This window comes from Rhododendron vialii, chromosome 10a, assembly GCF_030253575.1.
Source record: "Rhododendron vialii isolate Sample 1 chromosome 10a, ASM3025357v1".
NCBI lineage: Eukaryota > Viridiplantae > Streptophyta > Magnoliopsida > Ericales > Ericaceae > Rhododendron > Rhododendron vialii.
The window spans coordinates 35,115,787-35,137,067 of record NC_080566.1 but is presented as its reverse complement, the minus strand read 5'-3'; the positions used below and the strand labels follow the sequence as shown (position 1 = coordinate 35,137,067).

The 21,281-nt window shown below is 38.5% G+C and overlaps 1 protein-coding gene and 2 pseudogenes across 1 annotated transcript; all 3 read right to left on the bottom strand.

Annotated features, from left to right (window-relative positions):
- Window positions 1-263: 263 nt before the first annotated feature.
- LOC131303164 (vacuolar protein sorting-associated protein 27-like) lies at window positions 264-11,056 on the bottom strand (annotated as a pseudogene).
- LOC131304414 (suppressor of mec-8 and unc-52 protein homolog 2) lies at window positions 2,422-10,940 on the bottom strand. Its single transcript, XM_058331641.1, has 11 exons — window positions 9,385-10,940; window positions 8,928-9,068; window positions 8,772-8,821; window positions 8,018-8,132; window positions 7,304-7,352; window positions 7,103-7,192; window positions 4,896-4,964; window positions 4,689-4,812; window positions 3,752-4,110; window positions 3,186-3,569; window positions 2,422-2,897 (listed from the first exon to the last, which is right to left on the bottom strand). The coding sequence occupies exons 1-11, from the start codon at window positions 9,435-9,437 to the stop codon at window positions 2,616-2,618; spliced, it is 1,716 nt and encodes a 571-aa protein (XP_058187624.1). The 5' UTR covers window positions 9,438-10,940; the 3' UTR covers window positions 2,422-2,615.
- A 1,677-nt stretch (window positions 11,057-12,733) lies between the features above and the next one.
- LOC131303163 (suppressor of mec-8 and unc-52 protein homolog 2-like) lies at window positions 12,734-20,583 on the bottom strand (annotated as a pseudogene).
- Between the last annotated feature and the right edge of the window lie 698 nt (window positions 20,584-21,281).

Below are 21,281 nucleotides of genomic sequence, written 5' to 3'. Positions count from 1 at the left end.
AAAGTTGTCTTGTACCTTAGATTCTCCAAGCCTCACTTGCTCGGCACATCAGCTACTACCCTGGAGCCTATGCCGTGTTTGTGAAAACACACATTCACACTTGCATCATCATTCAATCGGACATTCTCTACGTAAGTCAGGTGCCACGTGACCGAGCTATACCACATGGCATTTGCTATGGGGCACTCTAGTGAGAAGACGCTACTTGGTTTCAACATAGTGCACCCCTTGACTCGGCCTAATCCCAGGCCGTGTTAGGCCTGCTAGTTCTTGTGACCCCATCCTAAACCGACAGAAACTATAGCAGATGGGGCAGACCATGATCCATCTGACCTCTGCGTAACAACCAGACCAGAGCCCAGTTTGTGGGCAACTACCATTCCAGCTTTAGCAACTGTTAAAATAGCCAAACCTTTTGCTCCTTTTAGAACTGTAGGGGGTATGGATCTCTCAGGGTTCAATCTGGCAACCTGTTCATTCCAAAAACAGTTTCCAAATAAAAAGATGAAATACTCATAAATTTAACTTGACCTGGGTTGGGTGAAATGCTGGCTGTTGAAAGATATCAACTAACCTCACCCGGAAATCATTAAATAGAAGGGTAATTGCCTGTCTATTTCACCGACTACTAAATTAGAACTGCCATTTGTAGCAAGTCAAAGGTCAGGAACTTGTGTGTGTGTGTGTGTGTGTGTGTGTGTGTGTGAGAGAGAGAGAGAGAGAGAGAGAGAGAGAGAGAGAGAGAACTAACTTCGACGCAGAGATAGGTGGGTAACGAACAAAAGCAGTTATGCGTCGGAAGAGTGTAAACAGCACCTGACAGTAACTCCTCAAGGTATTAGAAGATTTATATATTTCATGTTCCATGGACAGACCCACTGGTAGGTTCAGCCAACATCTGGCGCTGGTCCAATCCATCACATCATGCTTTGCAACCTGCACAGCATTGCTGATGGTGTTGATGAGTACACCTTGTAAAGGATCAAGCCTATCGTAGCAGGTGTCACAAACCCTCTTTGGATTCCTCTCTCGGAACTTAACAGGTAACAAGCACCTCCCTTTTGAGCATATCCGACAAAATATCCCTCCACAAAATCGACAATGATGTCTGCCGCGGGTAAAGGCAGTGAAAGGAGCAGTGCACTGCAAGCAAACTGTAGTAGAACTGTCTGGAAGCCACTCAGGGGGTTCAGCTTCCAACACATCTTTGTAAGCACTATAGTTAATCCCATTTCGCTCAAGAAGGGGTGGAGCACTCGGTATATACACTGAAGAATGCAAGAAAGTTTCTCCATTCTTGGCTGAGCCCCAAGAAATGAAACATTTGAACTGGCGAATTGCTGAACTGCATCAAGACCTGAATCTTTATTAGGGCCAGTCACAATTGCAACAATTCCGGTCAAGAAATTTTTCAAGTTCACTTCCGGAGGCATATTTTGTTTCCCAGAATAACTATAACGATCTTCACCAGAATCGTATCCTCCCTCGAGAAATTCGTCAGATTCAAGGGGGTATTGATGAGGATATTCTTGTTCCAAAGACCTTGAGCCTGAGGGACAAGTACTCTTGTCCTCCGGCAAAACCCAACCAGAATCACCATAGTCATCAATATAGTGGAAGTTGGTGTTCTCCTTTTCTACTTTAGACAGTGAGGAATATGAAACCCTTCCTTCAGATTTTTCCATATATTATGGTGTACGCATCCACTGTCTAAAATCAACCAGAAATTCCCTGCATCGTCAAAACAGATAAAAAAAATTGAACCAAGGAAAAAGGTCCTTTGACTTGAAAGGAAAGGCCGAAAATATTTGCCCAGTCAAATAACATCAAGTATGTAATGTGTCTTTTTGTATTTGATGGCCAATAGGGGATCTCTTCATCCAGAAGCAAAGTTTCAGTAATACATATGTATGCTCCCCGTCCCCATTTTGTCCTTTGTTGGTAGTTGTGCCATTTTACTGGATTAACAAATAATGTATTTTCATGAGAAAAATAAAGATTTTTCCACCAATTAAATGGGCCCAATTAGCAAACATAGGCAAATTCATCTGAGAACCTAACGATTAGCAAACATAGGGAAATTTTGAGATGTTCAGAGTAGTGAAAATAGACAAATAAATGGGGAAGGAGAGCAGACATGTATCGTGTTTGTACAGACACGTGGGATTTCTACTTATTTTCCTAAGCTGCAGAGGTATACACACAAACATAACATACAAACTACTTTTTTTGCAGCTTAAACGTCAATGAGATTTAATACGACAATCGGAACCCAGTTCTGATCTTTTTGACGACTTATCAAGGGGACAAAAGGAAGAATAAGAACTAGCAGAGATACGTATCATATCTTTTCTCTCTTTTGTTTTTTTAACTCTGAGCTTGCTCATAATTGATGTATTACCAGAATCTAGCTTCATATGGTTCCAGTCGCAAGGAGATTTAAGTTTTTCTTATAAAAAAAAGAACCATAATTTCCAGGATTCACTTAATTAACATAGCATCACGAGAGGAGAGGAGAGGAGAGGAAAGGAAAAGAAAGACACAAAAAGTTTGTGAATCATGATTGAATGCACCGCCACCTTTCAAATACTCAACAGAAAAATACTTTTAACTCTCTAAATTCGAATCTTCTTCCCAGGATGTGATTCATCGTCATAGACACCCCCATCATCTATCTCACCCGTCTCCTTCTCCATCTTCTTCCTCGTTAGTATCTTGCTGATCTTGTGCAGTTCATTTGTAAGCTTCTGGTCTTTATTTTGTTTTCGCGTCTTCCGACCATCTTGCATCTTCACGCCAAACTGGAATGCAGCCTTGGGCATTGCTTCCTTCTGCTCATTGTATTTTGCCCATTCCTCTTCAGTTTCAAAATCCCATCGATGAAGTCGACCCTTTGCCTGCACCAAATATATATCAATCACCTTTGTGCAACCATCATTTAAATGGTCTCAATAAAAGTTAAAGACACCATTACAGAAAGGTTTTTTAGTTAGGTAGATTACCACAGAAAAAAAGCTTGGACACTAGCTTCTTAATATTAAAGCAAAGGCATTCATCTTAAAGTGAAAAGAGGATGATAAGGCTAGCAAGCATGTGTTTTTTCATGTGAAACCATGAAAGAAACTCATTTAGACAAAATCATCTATGTGTAGATAAACAATTAAAGAATACAAAAGATCACCTACCCGTCCACCCATGTCCATTTTTGACAAATCAGCTTCATCATCGCTGTCCACAACCTCACGATTGTACTCTTGATACCCAGGATAGCATTCAGAATAACTGTCGGATATGAAGTTAGGATCCTTCTCCCGTGAATCTCTCTCTCTCAGTTGCTGGAGCCTCTGATCATCGCGCTTGAACACTGAACCCAAACCCCGATCCTTCTCTTCTTGAGTCATGAGGGGTGGGTCCTGTTGGATGTTTAAACCAGTTTGCACATTATAGTTCTCAATGTTCTGCTGGAGGTATTGCTCAGGATAAGCCAGCTGATCAGCATATTGATAATCATGCCACTCTCCCTGGTATCCACCAGCTAAGGCCTGTCCTTGCATAGGATCATAAGCACCCTAAACAAATAGGTAAAAATAGATAAGTTCAAAGAAAAACTTGACAAATCACTGGCGGTAGCCAACCAAGCACTTAGTAGCTTCTGTTACTTCTCCTCACATTTTAGTTGATACTACAACAAGACAAACAAGTTACCTTCAAAGCAAGACTGCACAGAATAGCATGCTCAGAATCAACTTACCATTTGTTGCCAATCATGGGAAGGCTCGGTGGGTGGGACTGGACCATAAGAAGGTTCATTGAAGTAGGCAACTCTTTCCTTATTCCGAGGAGATTCTTCCATGTCTTCTGAAATAGGGCTTTGGCTCATATCTTTACTGGGAATAGAATAATCAATGCCATCCCCCACAAATATGTCATCCTCTTCGGCTCTGGGAACGGCAGGGCCTTGCTTCTCTTTTGAATCAGGGTGTCCCTTTTTCAGAGGTGGCGGAGGTGGAGGGAGCTTTTCTCTATCAATTTTGTACTTAGAAAGTTCAACATCAGACTTTGGCAGTCTCACATCCTCATCATATAAATTGTCCACAGCTGCTATCTTTCCTGTATGATTTTAACATCGAAGGAAACTACAGAGGTCAGGAAAAACACACACTACCCTCATCATGAAACCAGAATCAAATAGCAACCCCAGAGAAAAGCACAGCTGCAGAAAGCAGAATAAGACAGCATGAAAAATCCAGCATCGAAGAAACCACTCAGTCTCTATGGGAAAGAAAAATATCCGATCTGGTATAAACTGCGGCTGACATGATAGCATTATGGTAACATACATGCCATGGAATACTTGCATCTGAGAAGAATACATTTGAGATATTTTCCAATGACTAATGATTATACGTAGTATGTGATTTTGCATTGCCAGCTGGTGGTGTCATAGTTTTGAGAAACCGGGTGGTTACACGTACTGACTTGCCAGGTGCACTTATATTCCTCTAGTCAACTCTCACAAACTCCTTAACACCAGAGTCTAAATGATCTCGTCATGATTTACAACACAAGCTTAAATTGATTTCAAAAGTCTTGCAGATTTGGATTAAAATAGTCAATTCGTGAATCAAGTAAAAACTAAAAACCAAATGACAGCTGCCAACAAGCGTTTGCTAAAGAAAAGAGTGTACCTTTCACTTCTTTTTCTTTCTTCTTTTTCTTGAGAACCTTCCCAGATGATCCAAGGCGGAGATATGACATAATTTTAGCTATTCGATCTAGCACAGAACCATCAACACTGACAGTAACCATTTCCTGCAATAGTGAAATGATCAAAATTAAATAGGTGGTATAACATCTTATAAATTCGCATTAAGAGGAAATCAGAAAATACAAACCTCTGGGACTGGGCAATCTGCTTTACTTCTATGCAGAGTGGTCGGAATATCATGGGAAAATCCGCCCTCCTAACATCCACGAAACAATTTAGATTAGAAAATTTGCTTGAACAGCTGTTTTCGTTCTATCAAGACATATCTTGCTTTTCAGAGCCACAATCCTTGCCCAATATCAATGGAAAAACAAAAACTACTTGATAATATGGAGAGGAATTGACAATCATATCTAGCATAACACCTTCATTCAAACATTACTGTCTTTTGGACGAAAAAAGCAGCTATACTCCCATGCTCAACCCCGTGGCTAACACATACCACTCTACCAGACTGAGCCCAACAATGGTTGACAGAAATGCAGTCCGTGACGCATAATGATCATTCCAATTGAAAATGACCCATACACATACTGCTTAAAGACAATTTGCATGTCGGTTGAAATTAATTTCAGTCCTCCAAAGTTAATCATATGCTATGCCAAGGCTCAACATGTGACCAACACTAAGCACCTTAACCCCAAGAATAAAAAACAACTACAATAGGTGGGAAAAAAAAAACTCACAATGGCATTCATAAAGGAACACACAATACATAGTACTACCTACTACCTAGCATTGTAGTTAAATCCCAATGCAAATTGTAAATCAGAATTCATCTTTTGAATAGTGAATGGTGAGATTCGATAACACTAAGATAGGGAGAAACAAATATGTATACAGGCATAATCTTAGTGATACATAATAGAGCAAATTTGTGATTGGTGGCACGTGGTAAGGTAGGCCTGCTGCTTCCCTCCAAGTCAAGAGGTGCAGGTCTAAGCTATGTTTGTATTAACGCAAGTCTGTATGCAATGGCTCACTTGGAAGGAAACAATATTCCAGAAAGAAAAAAATGCGTTGTGCAAAATACACATTGAAGGGGGTTCATAGACAACTAAAATTCAATTTTCCTTTTCCAACGTGAGAGCATTATACATTTCCTGGTCTCCTACAACATTGAGGAGGTGGAAGTACAACAATATCTGAAGCTTAAAGGCTACAGAAATTCTTCCACATTAGGAGGAAAATAACTAGTATGTAGGAAAAAAGAGCTTATAAGGTTATCAAATTACCAAAAGGCATGAATCATACTCTTAAGTCTAAACTTGAATGGGACGATTCAGGAATCGTTGAGATTGCTTGTAACATGAAATTTGGCGAACAAATTTGGGTAATTGGGCTGGACCTATTGTGCATGATTTCAAGCACAATAAAGATACCGTCTAAATTATCTAAGATTGCAACCCATCATACCTAAAACAAATGGAAGACGTACTTGTGGTTTGCACGACACTGAAGTCATCCCAAACTAAACCAACTAGTTTCTATATCATAAAATCTAAGAAAGCATGCTGGCATAAAGGTAGAAAGGGTGATAGTAATAAAAAAAACTGTTAAGACTATCCAAACTATTTTAGGGCAGTATGGATTCGTAAATTTTAACTGAACATATAGCCAGTTGACAAGTGGAATGATGAAAAAGGATTCATGTAGCCAACTCTAATCGACTGGGACCTAAAGCTTAACAGTAGATTGAATGACTATTCTTTTGACCACACCAAAGGCATCCCAAATTAAACCAACTAGTCTCTGTATCATAAAATATAAGAATGTATGCCGGCATAAATCAAAATCAACAGTTCGACTATCCAAAATATTTTAGGACTACGGATTTGTAAAATTTAACTCAACATATAGCTTCATGTAGCCAACGCTTAAAAGTTAGTGACTGCGTGCCCACGGTCCCCAACCGTGATAATTACACCCCTGCATGAAAACAAGTACTAACTATGCCCAGAAACCATAGTTAATCCAGGCAATGAAAGGGTTGGGGGAGATGGACGCAAACAAAGAAAATCGGACTTGGCAAGCAAACATATCATTGCCCGATCCCCGGCACCTGAAATGCCAGATGACCTCTCTAAATAATCTCTTTTTTTTTATAAGACAATCTCTTTTTTTTTTATAAGACCTCTCTAATTAATCATGCATTTGTCTGGACAAACACCGGTATCCTGGTCAAAGTCACTGAAATGAAATAACCTGGTTTTACTTACAGCTCAACTAACTCCTCTTTTCTTAAGGGACTCTAGGTCAGTAGCGATCAGCAATCAATTGAAATATATAGGAGAAAGCTATTGTTTATACGAGCAGACAGAGTAAAGAACCCACCATGTTGAAAATAAAAGCCATCCTGCCTGGAAGGAACATCTCATTTGACTTGACCACTGTTTGAGGCTTCACTATCAATTGATAGACTGACTGCAACAGCAACATAAGATCCAACATGACACAGTTTTTTCTTACTAAAATAATCATGTGTATTTTTCCCCAAATAGCTGATTGCACTAAAATTCATTGGAAGTAAACTACCTTTGCAGTTGCGGTACGAAATGACACTGGCTGCTCTTCCTTGGGTGCTCTGTCATTAAGAGAGAGAGACAGAGAGAGAGAGAGAGAGAGAGAGAGCATCAATAAAATTTATGTTGCTCTTCTGATAGGTTTATTCGGCTAAAGCTAAAAGCAGTACTAGTGAACCAGGGTGTACCATCAATCATTAAGTACCTCACAATTCTGTAAAAAAAAAGTTGCTACAACGAAGAAAAAAAACAACCACCATTTGAAATTGGAGTTCTGTCAGTCAGATCTTATCGATAAACAATCAAGTTACTTATATACTCCGTAATATATTGTTAAGCTATGGGTGTATGTGTAATTAGCGTGTAATTGAGCCCTTGTGTAATTAGATTAGGAGATAAGGATCTCAGTGTAATTATTCTCTTAGTCTTGTATAATTCTAAAAAAAATGAGAAAATAACCCTAATCTTTTGGGTTCCCAATTCTATCATCTCTCTCTCTCTCTCTCTCTCTCTCTCTCTCTCTCTCTCTCTCTCTCTCTCTCTCTCTCTCTCTCTCTCTCTCTCTACTACTTTACATATATGTATATCATTTGTATTCCAGTTTAAGATTTTATATGTTTGGCTATAAATAAAAATAACAAAAATACAAAGAAAGCAAAAATAATTTGCAAAAAATCAAAACAAGCACATTTTACAAGTTTAAAGCTAATAACCCAAACTCAAGTACCTAGACTTCCCCTCCTCGTCATCTCCACCATCTGGTTTCTTGTCAATCTCACTCCTCACTTTGTGAAGCAAAGCATAATCCAAGCCTTTAACCAAATGGGTATGTTCCACATCACCTGAATTACATTGACCGAGCCAAAACAAAAGATTTAATGGAGGAAAAGGCAGCAGAAGACAAGTTTTGATTATGTCTCACCACATTAAAAGATACAAATACAAAAAGCGCATTAGAACTGTACACTGACATAAGCCCTGGAGGACACAACCGAATAGGAAGTAACCAGAATCATGCTCTTCGTTATACACAATGTTTACAACGAGGTGTTTTAGTGGGTGCAGGTTGCAGACATATTGCTCCGTATGATTTAGTTGCATCCTTGCAGGCTTATATTTGCATGAGTTGGTCATGACAACGTCCTCTTTTCCTTTCTCTTTTTTTTTTATTTTATTTATTTATCTAAGACAATCTAAGATAAGAAGTAAAGGTATGGCTTTAATGTTTGACCCCTTCCCGAGGACTTAAGCTAAAGTAATAGACGACTAAAAGTCAGAAAACATTCAAGATTATTGAACTTGAAGGATGAACACCTTGTATCCCTAGTAAAGTTCATGTTTGAGGTCTTTTAGCTTGGGATTACCACTTAAAGAGGACACTTTGACTTAGGATACAACAATCCATGCGCTACAGTAAGCAGTAGGTAATATTCCAAAAACATAAGCAAATGTTTGGTTATCAAAAGACTCCCAACATTTACCTCCAAGATACTTGCTCTTCTCAATTGATAGCTTATGGGCATCAGCAGCACTACAGTTTATTACGACAACAATGATAAGAACATATAGTTCCTTAAAAATATGCGATCATGTTAAACTGTGAAAAACTATAAGAGAATTGGAAGTGGGTAACTGACAGAAGATCCACTGTCCCAGGAGGAGCCACGGCATGAAAAGAGCCCAATTCATTAGGTTCATAATCTGGATTCTGATCTTCTCTACGTTCTTTAGCTCTGTCTCGATATTTTGGTAGCTCTGGTTCTGCTGGTGGTTCCTCCCTGCACAAAAGAATAACCTTTTTAGTCACATAGCTACGTGCACCAATCTTCAACAATTGTCAGCCATTTTCACTCGAAAAGACAAAATATTTCCAGAACCAACATAAGTGAGAAAATTTCAGATCCTCGTAATATACCAACAAAATTTGGCAAAAAGACTCAAACTTTATAGCTAATTAAGTAGATGTACAAGATGTTTAGAAATCCTAAAAGGAATTATATATGCGGTTACGAGCATTGACATAGAAAAACTAATCGGGTAAAGCGAAAAGTGGAACCAACAGATTACTAAATAATAAAGAGAAAGAGGACATACTTGCGGCGAATTATCTTCTCTTTGTGATTACTACTTCTCTTGGACGTCGCCATATGAGCCGGCCCTGGGTAGAATCCTAGAAAGCAACTGCTTCAGGCCCCTCTTAAAAACGCTAAGAAGAAATCCCCCTGAAAGAATGGTTACTGGTGCATCTGCGTTAAATTGATTCACTCCTGGTGTGTGGAACGCACATCTTACAAAGCCCCAAAACATGTCAATGTTTTAAGCACCTAAATTAAGCATGAAACCAGCAAAGAGAAACATAGACGGCAAGCGAGCGAAAGGGAGAGGGAGACTGCGAGAGAGAAGAGGGTACTTGCTCGATTTTGGGCTGGTTCTAGTCGCATAGGAGTAATTGGATATATGTGGCATGATTGCAAACAAAACCCTACAGTTTGATCCTTGTGTCAAATTACTCCCGTAAATTGTACCTTTTCAATTCAATGTCACAGGACTTCTAATTTCTCAACAATGACAACCCTACAGTATGTATGTAGGAGTATATGTATATATACACACTACTCAACTTATCTTGGAGAGCTGCGTATCTAACCATTTAGGCTCTGTTTGGAACTCAAAAAAAATAAAGGAAAAAAAAAAAAACCTTTTATTATTTGATTGGAAGAGAAAGATTAGAGAAAATAACAATTTCAAGTTTAGTAAATAGTAAATTTCCCTTTTTTTTTCTTTCTCTTTTCTATTCCTTTCCTTAAGTTCCAAACGGAGCCTTAATCTTTTTGTTAGTTATCATTTGTAGGTGCCACACTATATGTCACAAGCAATCCATATTTACTATATGTACACACACTCCATTCAAAATCACACATCATAAAAACAAATAATGTATTTTCATGAGAAAAATCAAGATTTTTCCACCAATTAAATGGGCCCAATTAGCAAACACAGGCAAATTCATCAGAGAACCTAACGATTAGCAAACATAGGGAAATTTTGAGATGTTCAGAGTAGTGAAAATAGACAAATAAATGGGGAAGGAGAGCATACATGTATCGTGTTTGTACAGACAGGTGGGATTTCTACTTATTTTCCTAAGCTGCAGAGGAATACACACAAACATAACATACAAACTACTTTTTTGCAGCTTAAACGTCATTGAGATTTAATACGACAATCGGAACCCAGTTCTATATTAATTATCCGACTTCCTTAGAACGATTGAACACGAGCCAGCAAACATGACTGATACGGAGCACCTTAATAAAATTATTATTGGAAAACATAATGTAACAGGATACGAAACAAAAATGCCAACTTGAATTGAGTGGATGTGCCTCCATAAAAAATTATCTAAATTGAATCCCACTAACTGTGTATTTTAGGGTTACAGGCCACAAAAATTGGAGGCGTAATCAGCACGATGTAAGATGAAAATAAAAGCTTTGGCCTTGGAATTGGGGTAGTTACTTTCCTTCAAAAGGTTGTTATCTCCAATCGAACACAAATCGTACGAAAAGAACACCAAAATCAATCCAAGCAAGGAATTGGAGAAAAGAGTTGTCGGCATAGAGATTAGTCGCAATAATCTTACCTTGTTTTTTGCACGCCGTTTGTATATGCTCGACTTTCGACCTTCTTGTATTTGGTGGTGATGAAGAAGAAGACGACCCTTCGTTGAACACCTTCGATCGATGTCTTTTTTTCGTTCCGTTTCCGCCCGACGTTGTCACGTTGGCTAAGAAAGGAAGGAACGTATAAATACATGAGAATAACTTGAACAAAAATGCTACAGGTACCGAAATTGGGGGACCGAAATCGGACCGACGGCCGCCGGCGGGCCGTCTCCGGCCACCGGACGGCCGATCCGAGCCGTCCAAAAATTCTAAAAAAAAAAACCGAGGAGGCCCACACGGGAATCAACGTCATCCGAGGTGTGTAGGGTGCTTGATCGAAGCACCCATTTTCGTGTGTATATGTGTATATGTGTATATACACACGAAAAGGGGTGCTCCGATCAAGCACTCTACACACCTCGGATGACGTTGATTCCCGCGTGGGCCCCCTCGGTTTTTTTTTTTAGAATTTTTGGACGGCTCGGATCGGCCGTCCGGTGGCCGGAGACGGCCCGCCGGCGGCCGTCGGTCCGATTTCGGTCCCCCAATTTCGGTACCTGTAGCAACACTCTTGAATAAGTCACTATTTCACACCTCAATTTCGGCCTTTAAAATAAATTAACTATTAATCGTAATAGATTGTTTTTAATTTGGATTGTCCAAAACATTTTTAGACGATTGAGATTGAGCATTTTCATGAATAACTTATTCATAACTCCTCCGTAAATAAATTATTCTCATAAAGATGAAAAAACAAGTTTGTCACATTCAAATCACCAATTGGACCATTAAAGAAAATGTAAGAAAAATTTCTCCTTTTTGTTTCCAAATCAAACAGTGGAAGAGAAAACAATTTATACTAACTTTTTTCTTTTCTTTTCTTTTTATAAGTTTCAAGCAAACCCTTCGTTTCGGATTTACTTATGGTATGGGTTCGAAATGAACCCGCCTTCTTTGACACATTTAACGAAACAGAGCATTTTTTCACTAATGTCTAATGGAGTATTTATTATCAGTAAAGAAAGAATTTTCATATCATTAAAAATGATACTAAAGAAGAACTCTGTAGTGATACAATTTTAAACCCAAAATTCAAACTACCAGGTACTATTCCATAATCATTGGCTCAATTGTCAAATCTTTGTATCGAGCCGTCTAGTATATTTGTTGTCATACTTTATTCTTTTTTTTTTATTTATAATTATTTAAGAATACGACATGCATACTTGGTGCATTCTTACGGCAATTCTCCATTTGATAATCTTTGAATATTTATTGTTTTGTATCTTATTCATGATTTAATTAAAGTAAATAAACAAATTAATCAAATTGATGAGGATAAAATTGAAATAGTTGAGAAACGATAAAACAAGGGACAAAAGGTAATCTCAAATGGAAAACAAACCGCTCTCGATTAGGGAGTTTATGATTTGGAATAACCTTAATCTAAGGAAATTTCTTGATTATATAGGGATCTCTTTTGTTGGGGGGTGTAATCTAATCCTTATGCTCGCACATCGATTGCACAAACTCTTGTTTGTTTAGTTTTATAAAATAATATTCCGAAGTACCCGGAAAAAAAAAAACTATTAGTAAGCTATAGCACCCAAAATGATCTAGACTATGCTTAATTGCGTGTTTTATTTTTAAAAGAAAAACTTATCAAGAAATTGTCAAAAATTAATCTCTTTTCCAACTTCAAAAGCAAACGCAAGTTCTGATCTTTTTGACGACTTATCAAGGGGACAAAAGGAAGAATAAGAACTAGCAGAGATTCGTATCATATCTTTTCTCTATTTTGTTTTTTTAACTCTGAGCATGCTCATAGTTGATGTATTACCACTTACCAAAATCTAGCTTCATATGGTTCCAGTCGCAAGGAGATTTAAGTTTTTCTTATAAAAAAAAAGCACCATAATTTCCAGGATTCACTTAACATAGTACCACGAGAGGAGAGGAGAGGAAAGGAAAGGAAAAGAAAAGAAAGACACAAAATGTTTGTGAATCATGATTGAATGCACCGCCACCTTTCAAATACTTAACAGAAAAATACTTTTAACTCTCTAAATTCGAATCTTCTTCCCAGGATGTGATTCATCGTCATAGACACCCCCATCATCTATCTCACCCGTCTCCTTCTCCATCTTCTTCCTTGTTAGTATCTTGCTAATCTTGTGCAGTTCATTTGTAAGCTTCTGGTCTTTATTTTGTTTTCGCGTCTTCCGACAATCTTGCATCTTCACGCCAAACTGGAATGCAGCCTTGGGCATTGCTTCCTTCTGCTCATTGTATTTTGCCCATTCCTCTTCAGTTTCAAAATCCCATCGATGAAGTCGACCCTTTGCCTGCACCAAATATATATCCATCACCTTTGTGCAACCATCATTTAAATGGTCTCAATAAAAGTTAAAGACACCATTACAGAAAGATTTTTTAGTTAGGTAGATTACCACAGAAAAAAAGCTTGGACACTAGCTTCTTAATATTAAAGCAAAGGCATTCATCTTAAAGTGAAAAGAGGATGACAAGGCTAGCAAGCATGTGTTTTTTCATGTGAAACCATGAAAGAAACTCATTTAGACAAAATCATCTATGTGTAGATAAACAATTAAAGAATACAAAAGATCACCTACCCGTCCACCCATGTCCATTTTTGACAAATCAGCTTCATCATCGCTGTCCACAACCTCACGATTGTACTCTTGATACCCAGGATAGCATTCAGAATAACTGTCGGATATGAAGTTAGGATCCTTCTCCCCGTGAATCTCTCTCTCTCAGTTGCTGGAGCCTCTGATCAATCGCGCTTGAACACTGAACCCAAACCTCGATCCTTCTCTTCTTGAGTCATGAGGGGTGGGTCCTGTTGGATGTTTAAACCAGTTTGCACATTATAGTTCTCAATGTTCTACTGGAGGTATTGCTCAGGATAAGCCTGCTGATCAGCATATTGATAATCATGCCACTCTCCCTGGTATCCACCAGCTAAGGCCTGTCCTTGCATAGGATCATAAGCACCCTAAACAAATAGGTAAAAATAGATAAGTTCAAAGAAAAAATTGACAAATCACTGGCGGTAGCCAACCAAGCACTTAGTAGCTTCTGTTACTTCTCCTCACATTTTAGTTGATACTACAACAAGACAAACAGGTTACCTTCAAAGCAAGATTGCACAGAATAGCATGCTCAGAATCAACTTACCATTTGTTGCCAATCATGGGAAGGCTCGGTGGGTGGGACTGGACCATAAGCAGGTTCATTGAAGTAGGCAACTCTTTCCTTATTCCGAGGAGATTCTTCCATGTCTTCTGAAATAGGGCTTTGGCTCATATCTTTACTGGGAATAGAATAATCAATGCCATCCCCCACAAATATGTCATCCTCTTCAGCTCTGGGAACGGCAGGGCCTTGCTTCTCTTTTGAATCAGGGTGTCCCTTTTTCAGAGGTGGCGGAGGTGGAGGGAGCTTTTCTCTATCAATTTTGTACTTAGAAAGTTCAACATCAGGCTTTGGCAGTCTCACATCCTCATCATATAAATTGTCGACAGCTGCTATCTTTCCTGTATGATTTTAACATCGAAGGAAACTACAGAGGTCAGGAAAAACACACACTACCCTCATCATGAAACCAGAATCAAATAGCAACCCCAGAGAAAAGCACAGCTGCAGAAAGCAGAATAAGACAGCATGAAAAATCCAGCATCGAAGAAACCACTCAGTCTCTATGGGAAAGAAAAACACCCGATCTGGTATAAACTGCGGCTGACATGATAGCATTATGGTAACATACATGCCATGGAAAACTTGCATCTGAGAAGAATACATTTGAGATATTTTCCAATGATTGTAATGATTATATGTATTATGTGATTTTGCATTGCCAGCTGGTGGTGTCATAGTTTTGAAAAACCGGGTGGTTACACGTACTGACTTGCCAGGTGCACTTATATTCCTCTAGTCAACACTCTCACAAACTCCTTAACACCAGAGTCTAAATGATCTCGTCATGCTTTACAACACAAGCTTAAATTGATTTCAAAAGTCTTGCAGATTTGGATTAAAATAGTCAATTCGGGAATCAAGTAAAAACTAAAAACCAAGTGACAGCTGCCAACAAGTGTTTGCTAAAGAAAAGAGTGTACCTTTCACTTCTTTTTCTTTCTTCTTTTTCTTGAGAACCTTCCCAGACGATCCAAGGCGGAGATATGACATAATTTTAGCAATTCGATCTAGCACAGAACCATCAACACTGACAGTAACCATTTCCTGCAATAGTGAAATGATCAAAATTAAATAGGTGGTATAACATCTTATAAATTCGCATTAAGAGGAAATCAGAAAATACAAACCTCTGGGACTGGGCAATCTGCTTTACTTCTATGCAGAGTGGTCGGAATATCATGGGAAAACCCGCCCTCCTAACATCCATGAAACAATTTAGATTAGAAAATTTGCTTGAACAGCTGTTTTCATTCTATCAATACATATCTTGCTTTTCAGAGCCACAATCCTTGCCCAATATCAATGGAAAAACAAAAACTACTTGATAATATGGAGAGGAATTGACAATCATATCTAGCATAACGCCTTCATTCAAACATTACTGTCTTTTGGACGAAAAAAGCAGCTATACTCCCATGCTCAACCCCGTGGCTAACACATACCACCTATGAAGCACAGATACAGATACGACACGATACAGATACGGCGATATGGCAAAACCTAAAAAACTAGGATACGGATACGTCGGAGATACGGCTGTGCAAATTATATATATTCATAATTATTAGTCTCCTACTAGGCATAATAAGTCAAAATGATGTAATGTTCATATTTGTTAGGGGTAAAACTGGGAGATAAATATAAAACTAGGAGTCTGGGAGATATAAAACTGTAATTTTTAGAAATTAAGGGACTTTAGTGTCGTGATAAAGAACTTAAGGGGTATGATCAAAACAAAAATAACTTAAGGGGCTATGGTGTAATTTTTGTATTCTATATACATAAGCACAGAACAATAGAGAAACCCAGCAAAAAACGATCTACATCTGATCTAGCTGCCGTCTTCGTCGATCGAAAGGGGTACAAAAATCAGTCGTCGATTTAGCTGCCGCCGTCGTCGTCTGGTTCTCTCTCTCTCTCTCTCTCTCTCTCTCTCTCTCTCTCTCTCTCTCTCTCGTCTCTGATTCTCTCTCTCTCTCTCTCTCTGTGACTGTCACCGTATCACAAAAGTATCCGGCCGTATCTCTCGCGTATCCGAAAATTAAAACATTTAATTTAATTACAGGATACTTATTTGCCGTATCCGATACGTATCGGGGCATATCGGGTGCGTATCCGTATCTGGGAAGTATCCGATACCTGTACGTGACTGGTTTAGGCGTATCCGTGCTTCATAGCATACCACTCTACCAGCCTGAGCCCAACAATGGTTGACAGAAATGCAGTCCGTGACGCATAATGATCATTCCAATTGAAAATGACCCATACACATACTGCTTAAAGACAATTTGCATGTCGGTTGAAATTAATTTCAGTCCTCCAAAGTTAATCATATGCTATGCCAAGGCTCAACATGTGACCAACACTAAGCACCTTAACCCCAAGAATAAACAACAACTACAATAGGTGGGAAAAAAAAACTCACAATGGCATTCATAAAGGAACACACAATACATAGTACTACCTACTACCTAGCATCGTAGTTAAATCCCAATGCAAATTGTAAATCAGAATTCATCTTTTGAATAGTGAATGGTGAGATTCGATAACACTAAGATAGGGAGAAACAAATATGTATACATGCATAATCTTAGTGATACATAATAGAGCAAATTTGTGATTGGTGGCACGTGGTAAGGTAGGCCTGCTGCTTCCCTTCAAGTCAAGAGGTGCAGGTCTAAGCTATGTTTGTATTATCGCAAGTCTGTATGCAATGGCTCACTTGAAAGGAAACAATATTCCAGAAAGAAAAAAATGCGTTGTGCAAAATACACATTGAAGGGGGTTCATAGACAACTAAAATTCAATTTTCCTTTTCCAACGTGAGAGCATTATACATTTCCTGGTCTCCTACAACATTGAGGAGGTGGAAGTACTACAATATCTGAAGCTTAAAGGCTACAGAAATTCTTCCACATTAGGAGGAAAATAACTAGTATATAGGAAAAAAGAGCTTATAAGGTTATCAAATTACCAAAAGGCATGAATCATACTCCTAAGTCTAAACTTGAATGGGACGATTCAGGAATCGTTGAGATTGATTGTAACATGAAATTTGGCGAACAAATTTGGGTAATTGGGCTGGACCTATTGTGCATGATTTCAAGCACAATAAAGATACCGTCTAAATTAGCTAAGATTGCAACCCATCATACCTAAAACAAATGGAAGACGTACTTGTGCTTTGCACGACACTGAAGTCATCCCAAACTAAACCAACTAGTTTCTATATAATTTAAAATCTAAGAAAGCATGCTGGCATAAAGGTAGAAAGGGTGATAGTAATAAAAAAAAACTGTTAAATAAAGACAAAATTAAGTAAGTTGACGGTAATTCTCCGTTAACGGTAATTTTCAAAAAGTGGGACATTGCAAATTAAAAAAAGATGGAGGAGGATCCTTGTTTCATTTGGTAGATGGAGGGGGTCCTTGATTTTTGATGGTAGATGGAGGGGGTTTTTTTGAAATTCACCCAAATTTTAAATAAAGACAAAATTAAGTAAGTTAACTTTCTAATCCAAACTCATGCAATGTAATTATTCAATAGTACTGAACTATCATGGGGCTTGTACACGTGGTGTTCCTAATCAATTATGTAGAGAAATATTTTACGGGTAGCACATAGTCATCCTTTTTTGTTGGGCGGTTGGCTGGACAAAGATTGACGTGCTTATTGGCCAGGAGCACCACCTAGGACACATGCCACGTGGTGCTCCGGGAGTACTGAATGACTCATTTTTGTTCCGTCTTTGGTAGGATTTCGTACTTTCGTAGGATTCTCAGTCCTATCCGACGTTTCCCTGGGTATCTATTCTAATATATAAAGGGAGAGCACCCTTTGGTGTCTCCGCCCTTTGTCATGTATTTTTCTTTCCTAAAATACCCTCTAAAGAAAAAAATCACAAAAAACAAAATAGTTAATTTTGGGAATATATTAGACATTTTACCACACAAAAAAAACTCTCAAAAAACAGTTACCACCCTTTTTCCTTCAAGTCTCCAGCAGTTCCCTCTCATTCATTTCACCACTCTTTCGGCAGTTCCAATGCAAAACAGCTCTGTTCCAATTAAGGTATTCTCTCTCTCTCTCACACACACACAACTCTCACACACACACACACACACACAAAAGCAGTAGTCAAATGCTATGTGGCAACTAACATGGTTCAGCAAAAAGTCTTTCTATTATATGGGTTTTGTTTCTTTAGAAAGTGAATAAGTGGGTTTTGTTTGAGAGAGAGAGAGCATGTGTGGCGTGTGCATGTGCTGTGAGAAGTGGTGGTGCTGTGTGCGCGTGGGTGATGGGCTTCGTAGGGTCATGACTTATTGGAAGGTAAACTTATAAAGTACATAATTGTTAGTAGACATATTAGTAGTAGCGTACAGTAGCATTTTATCTGATAGTCTTTAATGTGAGTACTTATACTTATGCATTTTACCTTCATTGTGATTCAGATTAGTAGAGTATGTGAGCATTGTATTTTGGTGATCTATTCGTTTCGATCGAGGTGAGTGGTTAAGCATGTGATTCCTTTTTTTGAAATCCTCTTGAGCCAATCTATCATTGACAATTCGATATTCGTTGCAATCCGATAATTGAGAATATTCGTGATTGATCGATTGCCCTTACTTTTATTATTGTCGATTCGTTGATTCCGTGATATTATTGTGACTATGCAGTGAAGAATGAAAAACTTTTTCTGCATCAGCATGAGAAACTTGCATCTAATTTCAATGTTTCATAGCATACTGTTTTGTATTATAGCAAACTGCTTTTGGGGAAGATTAGTTGGAAAAAATAAGTGATTTTAATTTTGTTGGACAAGTGCAAAGAGTGGTCGCCGGAGTCAATGGTGATGGTGGTCGGCGGCATAGACGGTGGGAGGTGAAAGTGAGTTAACTCGAGAGTGTGTTTGGTTTGGAACTGAGTTAGTGAAGTTGGGTCAAAATTTCGGGCAACATGGTAAAATTTTGAATTGAAAAATAAAAGAGACTAGAGGCTGGGCACACGCGATGAGTGTGCAAGTCGGATTTTCACAACGTTTTTATAAAAATGTTTTTTACTTATTCTTTGATCAAATTTTCACAAATATTGTAAAAATCCAATTCGCACACGCATCGTGTGTGCCCAGTCTCTAGTAATAATTAAATAACAAACACACTTGTCGATCCGAAATTGACAACTTTGCTCGTTGATCAAGGATCATGTCTCGTTCTTCTGGTCGCCGCTGGGGTCAGTAATTGTTTCCTTCTCTCTCTCTCTCTCTCTCTCTCTCTTAACATGTTTTCCCGAATTTCTATTTTCCACCGTCGCGTCATCTGAAACCACTGCCCGGAATAGCTGAGGTTTTAAGTTCCGGACGGTTTTCATCTTACCTTGCGAATAACAATCACACTCGTATGTATATCCGCCACCAAGGAAACACACGCATTGATTATTTTTTCAATGATGTATTTATGATTAATTGGATTCGTCATTGGCGTTTCTCTCCGTATATCTGTTTGCGTGGAGGCTCTATCTTTGCAAGTCTTACAAACCTCAGCAAGTTGTATATCTCAACGCTTAATCCACACCATAACAGCCCGAGCCATGAAAAGATATACTCCCTCCGTCCCTAGTGTTTCAGTAATGTTACATACACAACAATGTAAAGTGAAGGGCTGTGTTTGGATTGTGGTGTATTTGCTCTCTACGGGAAACTCAATTTTACGGGGACGTGCAATTGATGCTGTCTCCCTAGAAAGTTTAATGAGATTTTCACTTACCCCTTTTCCTCTACTTTTAAAACTACTTTTAATCGTTTATACAGGTTTGTGGAAATTTACACGCTTTTTTGTTGATTTTTCAAGGATAGCTAACAATTTAGAACATCCACGAAATAGAATACCAAGCAAACAAATTGGGACGGAGGGAGTGATATACGTTTGCGAATAATAGCCCATGTGGCCCATATAAGTGATAAATGCATAGAAACCGGTGTTTGGCTTTAAAATGTGTACATATCCCACTTGTGTCTTGTCGACATGGATGCTTAGTCCAATATGGGGGATCCACATAACTTGGCTTTTAACTTTGTTAGCAACATCTTCTGCTGATTCTTTTGGTTTAAATTCAAACACTAAGTGTGAAATTTATTTTTCCTCCTCACAATAGTGCTCAATCGCACCCCTGGTTCTATTTACATTTTTCCTTGTTTGGTGACTGAGTAATGATTCATGTATAATGTATCTGAATAAACCCTTAAGGAACTTTTCACCTAATGGAAGTAATGGTCACTTTTCAGCAACTTTAGTTGTTTTTTTATGTTTCTAATCCGTTGTGCTTAGTCTACTGTTGTGTTCTCTATCTTCATGGCTGCAAGAAGTGCTGCAACTTTAATTGCTTTGTCTTCCGGGAGGAAGTGCATAGGTACTACTTCAGATTCTCTTTGACCTCTTTGATGTGTCAACTTTTGGTTATCCTTTTTTGATTATACCACTGTGGATGGCCTTAGGTGTCACTTTTTGCCTCTAAAATTAACAAGAGGATGTAATTTGGTGCTGAAGTTTCAAAGATTGGACGTCATAGCCTTTTTTATTCCTCTATTTGTGAAATATGTATCTTGGCTCAATTGTTAGTAAGGATGGAGAGATTGGGGATGATGTAACACAGAGTGCAAGTTGGTTGGATCAAGTAGCGGAGTGCTTCCGGAATGTTGTGAGACCGTAAGATACCCACTAAGTTAAGAAAAAAATCTATCGTACTACTATAAGGCCTGCCATGTTATACGGCATAGAGTGTTGGGCTTCTAAGAATCTACAAGATACCTACTAAGAAAGATAGCTGGAATGAGAATGTTGAGATGGATGTGTGATAAGACTTTGGGAGATCGAACTTGAAACGAGATCATTCGCGAAATGGTAGGAGTAGCACTGATTGAAGATACAATGAGAGAAAATAGATTAAGGTGGTTTGTACACGTTGCGATCAAACGATGCTGTAGTAAAGAGAAGTGATATGATTGCAGTTGAAGATAAAATTGACATTAGAGGTGATGGACTAAAATTGACATTAGAGGTAGTAGTTCCAAGGAATTTAGATTTGGTGAAAATCTCGAAACACAAT